Source organism: Bidens hawaiensis, unplaced genomic scaffold, assembly GCF_021521415.1.
Source record: "Bidens hawaiensis isolate Kalapana, Puna unplaced genomic scaffold, B.hawaiensis_p1.1 tig00023408_1, whole genome shotgun sequence".
NCBI lineage: Eukaryota > Viridiplantae > Streptophyta > Magnoliopsida > Asterales > Asteraceae > Bidens > Bidens hawaiensis.
The window spans coordinates 12942-19742 of record NW_027493673.1 but is presented as its reverse complement, the minus strand read 5'-3'; the positions used below and the strand labels follow the sequence as shown (position 1 = coordinate 19742).

Here is a 6801-nt window from a genome sequence, read left to right as displayed (position 1 = left end):
TGGAGTATTTATAGCCGAAGGTAGGTTTCCAAGCAGGTACAGCCGGCTGAATAGTATTCCTGTTCTACCAACTGTGGGCTACGCACGTGCAATGCTGATGGTTGGTGGGTAGGCAGCGGCTGATAGTGACCAGGCCGGCTGTGTACTATTCCTTTTCCACCAACTGCAGGCTATGGACGTGCCGACAGGGGTTGGTGAGTAGGCAGCGGCTGATAGTGACTTTAAGTACTAGAGCGTGCTGCCCGTCGTACTGTTGTCAGTGAGCTGTCGTAGCTTTGGTCAGATCTTTTGTCCATACCTTGGCAGGTACAGTACAAAAGATCCTCCAGTATCGTACGGACTGGCTCATTTGGGCGGGAGTGTTCCTGGCTTTGGGCGGGAGTGTTCCCGGCTTGCTCATTCCTTCTTCAGGTGACATTACTGAATTATTTGAGAGTTAGTGCCTTGTGCGTGTAGCCTTGCTGTGCGGGTTGCCTTCCTTGATGGCTAGTATCCGTAGCTGCGAGAACAGGCGGAGTACGTCGACCATTGGGAGACGTTTCCTGCGGGAGCAGCTTGCGTACTGCGCGTAAGGACGTCGCGTCTCTGAGCATGGTGGGTCCTGCGGATCCAGTTGGTCTTTGCGCAGACGTCCCTCTAAGGTGAGTCTTGCGGGTCCAACCGCGCAGACGTCCCTCTGAGGTGAGTCTTGCGGGTCCGACTGTGCAGACGTCTCTGTTTGAGGTGAGTCTTGCGGGTCCAACTGGGCTCTGCTGTGACCTACCTCTTCAGTTATGTTTTAGAACCAAAGTTTAAATATATTCTAATGAAAAATTTGGGTTAAACTGTAGTGACAAAATCACAAAACTGAACCGGCAAAGGTTGGTTAAGTACAGTCAATATTCTAAAAATAAAACTTTTATGTTGTTAATGGTCAATTTGGTTTACACGATCGATTTCAGGTTTCAAACCACAAACTCAACAATTAAATCGTCAAAATTGAGCTGAGAATTGTGTAAATTTCAAACCGGTCAACTTGCTTCAATTTAACACTTCGCTCCATTTCAAGAGTCTATTAAGTATTAACAATTCTAGTCAAGACAGCAGTGCTACATATACTAAAAGAGTGTTTTTTGTAAACTTGACCATGGTATTATCTTCAGTTGTTCAAGAGTTTTATTGTGTCTGATTTGGTTCAATAGTTTAATTTTATTTTTATCGAATATTGAATTCGGGTTGTGTTACCAGTCAAAATGAGTTAACCACACTAGTATCTAACACCAGTAGAAAATTGAAATGGCTTGTGATAATTTAATTTGGGTGGACACTCATTGGACTCGTTAACAATATAATATCATAAGCTTTCTTTTAATCATGGAAAGTATTAACAAGATAAGAGTTCATTACAGAAAACATAAAAGCTATTTCATTTCTGAGTTTCCCTTCTTCAGGATAATAGAATTTCTTTTGAGAAAATCACATTACTTATTTTATGTATTATTTTCACTTAATATCAATATAAAAATCTTATTACTCTTTTCATTCGTTTTGTTAACATTTGTTTAAACATGGATAATCAGATTAATTTGTTCAATTATTAAACCCGATAATGCTAAATATAAAAATTTTAAAAAAATGTGTCAATTGCTATGTTGCCAAATAAAGTGATAACAACCCTCAATAGGACTAATCTCAATGTGAGATAAAAATGAGTGGATAGCATCATAGCAAGAAAACTAGGGTACACAAAGGATTCATGATAGAGAATAATGCAAATGTAACTATGGGTTTAAATAGATAGAAATGACTTAAGGAGTGCTTGATGGTTCCCATGATTCCAATTAAGAGTATTATTATTCACTGAAAATGAGCAGACCAATTGTTGTATGTGTGAAAACTCTTTTTTGGCAGCTCAAATTATCTATGCTTATACATTACCGACAAGGTACCAACTTTATACTAAAATTTATAATCATGTAAGCACAATAAATGACTGCTCACAAAAATTGTAAAACAACATTGTTTGTTCTACAAATATCATGGAATAGCCTTTTTATGCTTAAGGTATAGTTTGATATGCAGGAATGACAGTAGGAATGGAATGATTTATTACGTGGAAACGAAAAAAGTGGTGTTTAGTTGCTTAATGGAATGAAATCATCTATTACATATGAAATCTCATTCAATCAAAACCATTCATTCCCACCTCTTTCTTTTTTTTTCATTCCATTCCTCCACCCTACTTTCTCAACAAGACTACCACCTAACAACCACCACCACCATTGGCAACACCACCAACTCTTTTTTTTTTCATTCAATTCCTCCTCCACCCTGCTTTCTCACAACACTACCACCTAACAACCACCACCACCACTATCATTGGCAACACCACCAACTCCGCCGACACCACCATCGCCACCGCTACCACCATTTTCGTCGCCGGAGCTACCACCGTCCCCATTGTAGGGTTTTTTGTTTTTTTTTGGGTTAAAAAGTATTTTGAGATATGAGTTTTTTATTATTTCTAATTCATTTCTACAAAAATTTTTTTAGATACCAAACAATAAAAATTAATAATTGATTTCATATAGGTTAACCAAACAAGACAAAGGAATGGTAATTATCCATTTCATTCTCTTGTCCACTCCATTCCTTCTCCCATTCCATTCCTCCTTCACTCCATTACCTCCAACCAAATATACCCTAAATGTTAAACCATATATTTATAAACTCAGTTAAAAGCCAAGATGAGAACTTAAGATTTATAACCATCGAAGACTGCAAAATTTTATCATAAAACTTCAACGCTTCCATGTAGAAGAAGAAAACTTGACAAAATACTTCAAAACACATAAACTATGTAGCACACATCATCAGTAAACAGTACAATACGCCATAAAGTAGACCATAATGCCAAAAACTTTAATGCGCGAAAATCAGTCAAATAAACGTATAACAAAAAGGTATCAAAACCAAGTCTCACTCATTATCCTGAAAGAGTTCATAACACTACCAGCAAAGTTTAAGCAGCAATAGACGGTTTAGAAGCAGCAGACAACCTGGACCTCTTCTTTGCCAAACTCTCACTTCTCCTCTCCCTCTGCTCCTTCAACCTTGTTGCAAGCAGCTTCTGGTATTCCGCAGCCTCAGATTTAGCCTTTGCAATTCTCTTCTTCTTGTCAGCAATTCTAGCCCTCTTCCTTTGCAAAGTCAATGGTGTCACCAACCTCTGAATCTTGGGTGCCTTGCTCACTTCCTTCCCTGTAATAACAATTACAAAGCAGACCCGTTAGTTGACCTGACCCAACAAGCCAACACTGATAAGAACGAATGAAAAAGATAAACGAACTAACCAGCTTTGTTTGTGAATGTACGCCTGTAGGTGTTGACATACTTCCTGACATCATCTTCCTTTGAAAGGTTGAAAAGCTTCCTGATCTTTGAAGCTCTTTTGGGACCCCTCATTCTTGGTTTCTCAACGTCAGTCAACCCCGGGAGGTCGTTTTCACCCTTTTTGACAATGACCAAGTTCAAAACTGAGAGGTCTTGGCTCACAATGCATCCGCGAACAGACTTCCTTCTGCGTTCACCGTTACGCCTACCGTAACCTCTGAAGCATGGAGTACCTAAAACACAAAACTTAAGGTTGTTAGTAAATTAACAACAAAATATATATTATAAATGGTTGTTGCTAAGTAACCTCGAACAAGTAAAAGACGAACACGCCCTGGAGTTAGCACTCCCTGCTTCATTGGGAAACCTTGCTTATCGCATCCTCCCATGATCTTGAACACATAGCCCTTGAACTCCTGTAATCAAAATAAGAATAAAGTTACAAATATAATTTTAAAAAAGAAATAATAAAAGATACTAGAATGATGCAAGCATTACCTCTCCAAGCGCATCTCCACTGACTTCCTGAGAAATCCTCTTGTCGAAAAACGCCCGACTGTACGAAACGCATAGTGATTAGTTTCCTTGAGCCCCAAAATCTTAGTTAGAGGGCAACATGAATAAAATGATATTCAGTTAATTACCATTTCCAAGATCAAAAATACCACTAAGAAAAGCAACTTATTTAATGTAAAGTAATAGTTAAAAGTGAACAGAAACTCTAATAATGTAAAGATGTCTGTGTCAATTAACTGTTTGATTGCTTGCATAACCAGAAGTTTTTAAAAACTCTATTAGGCTATCTATTACAGCAAAGTACTTTTAATCACAAAGACACGCGTTAGAAATTATTAAAAAGAGCGTTTAGATTTTTAATAGCACAACGAAATGTAAAGCTTCGAATCAAACCTAATTAATATACAAGCCAAACATAATAATATACAGAACAAAATCTTACAGCTTTTGGTCATCGTCAATTTCGAGCTTCTTCTGGCATCCAGTTGTTGGATTTGCAATGTTGAACTACAACATATTGAACGAAGATTAATCTACTGCAATTAATTTAATTTAATTAGGGTTTGAGATAGTAACCTTCATCTTCAGCCGCGAGGATGGTAATCAGCTTGAAGAGTTTTTAGAAGAATTAGGGTTTCTGTACAAACAAACTGATGCCATATACGCGATTTGTTTTACTCACTTTGTTTGTTCGGCCCACTGGGCTTCATTACTTTAGTATGTTCGTTCGTAACTTCGTATGATTTATTGAAGTCCGAAATTATTTACATTTTACCGATATCGGAGCATATACCCAAAACATCTTGGACGGGTATATCCAAACCCCGACGGTTTTTTGGGTTGGGTCCGATATGAGAGTAGTATTAACCTTTTTTATGTGTATGGATATCTGAGACTAGGTGATACATGACCCGATTACTTGAACCACGTACCCGTTTATTAGAAATATATATACCCGAATTATGAACCTGGAAATTTACATTTCTTAGATTTATTTTCTCTTAACCTTTGTCTAATAAGGCTTCATGTTAGAGTCGCTATACCTAAAAACTAACTTTTTCTTTCGAGATATTTGTTTACTGGTATTAGGGCTGAGCACTGTTCGGTTCGGTTATTAGGCGAAACCCAAACCGAAACCGAAGTAATCGGTTATTTGAATATGCAAATCATTTGGTTTTCCGGTTTTTCAGTTTCGGTTCGGTTATTTTCGGTTTCTTTTCAATTATGGGTTGACATTGGAAAAAAATTAAAAAATGAAAATGCATATATTAACCTTGTATAAGAACGTGTTAGAGTACCACAGTCCACATATATATTGAATTCAAAAAAAAAATATGAACGTGTTACGTGGAACTATAAGAATACAAAGTTGCGAAATAGAATTTAAAAATTAAAAAACATTAAAAGTTTACTCCCAATCTTCATTCATCATCTTATTTATTTATCTTAGTAGTTTAGTCCATTCCTCCTAATCTTGATAATCTTTATCATCATCATCAATCGGTTCGGTTCGGTTTTTTTCGGTTTTTTAAAAAATGGATAACCGAATCGAAACAGAAATTTCGGTGTTTCAAAAAAACAAAAAATTAACCGTTGATTAATGCTTCGATTTGGTTTTTTTGGTGCGGTTTTTTCGGTGTTTTCGGTTTCGATTCGGTTAATTCGGTTTTCTGCTTACCCCTAACTGGTATAACTTATTTTTAAAAGTTATCAAGTATATAAATAAATTTATATAACAACTCTAATAAGGGTTAAATATATATAGTGTATCACATGCGAAATTTGTATATTAGTTAGCATCACAAATTGTTTAATCTCAAGTAAGATCATCAAAACCCATTTAAATAGTGCGTCAACAATGATGGTTATAAATGAGTAAAATGATATTTGCAATCAAAGTTAAGATGTAGCAATGCTATGTGATATGAAGAAGGGATTTAGCTATATGACATTGCAAGATATTATTGGGTGTTGTACTTTTGTAAATTATTAAGTGAACGCTCGAGTTCGTTTGATACCAAATGGATTTTTAAACAAACTATTTAGTGTAGTCTGGAGAAAAAAGCATCGGTTTGAAAATGTTATAAAAACATCTTGGGTTGACTCACCAGTTTGAAAAATGTTATAATGTTTAGTCCTGGTTTCATAATGGCTGAGTAACATAAATGGAACTCTATGAAAGATTGTAAATTCATAAAGTATTGAAATTAAAAGATTACCAGATATATTATATGAAATTAACAAGTTTTATATGTGGACTAAAATATCGACTTATCGACACGATAATTATCTCGAATAATAGAGAGAAAATGATGTAAAGGGTTTATTAACAGTCTTAAGTTATACAAATATTATAATGCATGTTAATGTTAACATTGTATTCCTAAAAGAAATAATATAGATTTCCAAAGTATTAAAAGAATAACTTGAAATGATTGATTGAGCATTTGTATATTAATATCTTATTCATCAGTCAAGTCGCATCCAGATAAAAGGTTGTAACATTTTAATATGAACAAAGCTCAACAATATGCTATCAACTTGGAGAAGAATTAAAGAAGATGTATGTTTTTTACTGTTTAGTTGAAATAAGTCATAAGTTTTCTATGTGAAATATTGTCTAAACAGTCAAAACAGTTAATCCAGTTGGTCAAATTTAACTAAAGGAAGTTTGTTTATAAGAGGGTAGAATTGCTCATACAAAAGATGATGGAGTCATAGAGGTTGGCCAAGTTGACAAATACTTCCTTTTGCAAATGATATTCAAAGAGAGAATCCATTTATTCTATCCTCTACATATTTTTGTAAGTATTGATAGCATACAACTTAAATTCACAATTTATCAAGCTTAGTGAAAGATTTAGGATTAATCAACACCTATATATTATTATTGTAAACAAATTTACACATTTG

At 35.3% G+C, this 6801-nt stretch overlaps 1 protein-coding gene across 1 annotated transcript; it reads right to left on the bottom strand.

Moving 5' to 3' along the window:
- Nucleotides 1-2992: 2992 nt before the first annotated feature.
- On the bottom strand, nucleotides 2993-4483 carry LOC143567493 (small ribosomal subunit protein eS6). Its single transcript, XM_077053899.1, has 6 exons — nucleotides 4465-4483; nucleotides 4331-4395; nucleotides 3871-3928; nucleotides 3680-3788; nucleotides 3333-3605; nucleotides 2993-3240 (listed from the first exon to the last, which is right to left on the bottom strand). Exons 1-6 carry the CDS (start codon nucleotides 4468-4470, stop codon nucleotides 3002-3004), a joined length of 750 nt encoding a protein of 249 aa, XP_076910014.1. The 5' UTR covers nucleotides 4471-4483; the 3' UTR covers nucleotides 2993-3001.
- Nucleotides 4484-6801: the final 2318 nt, after the last annotated feature.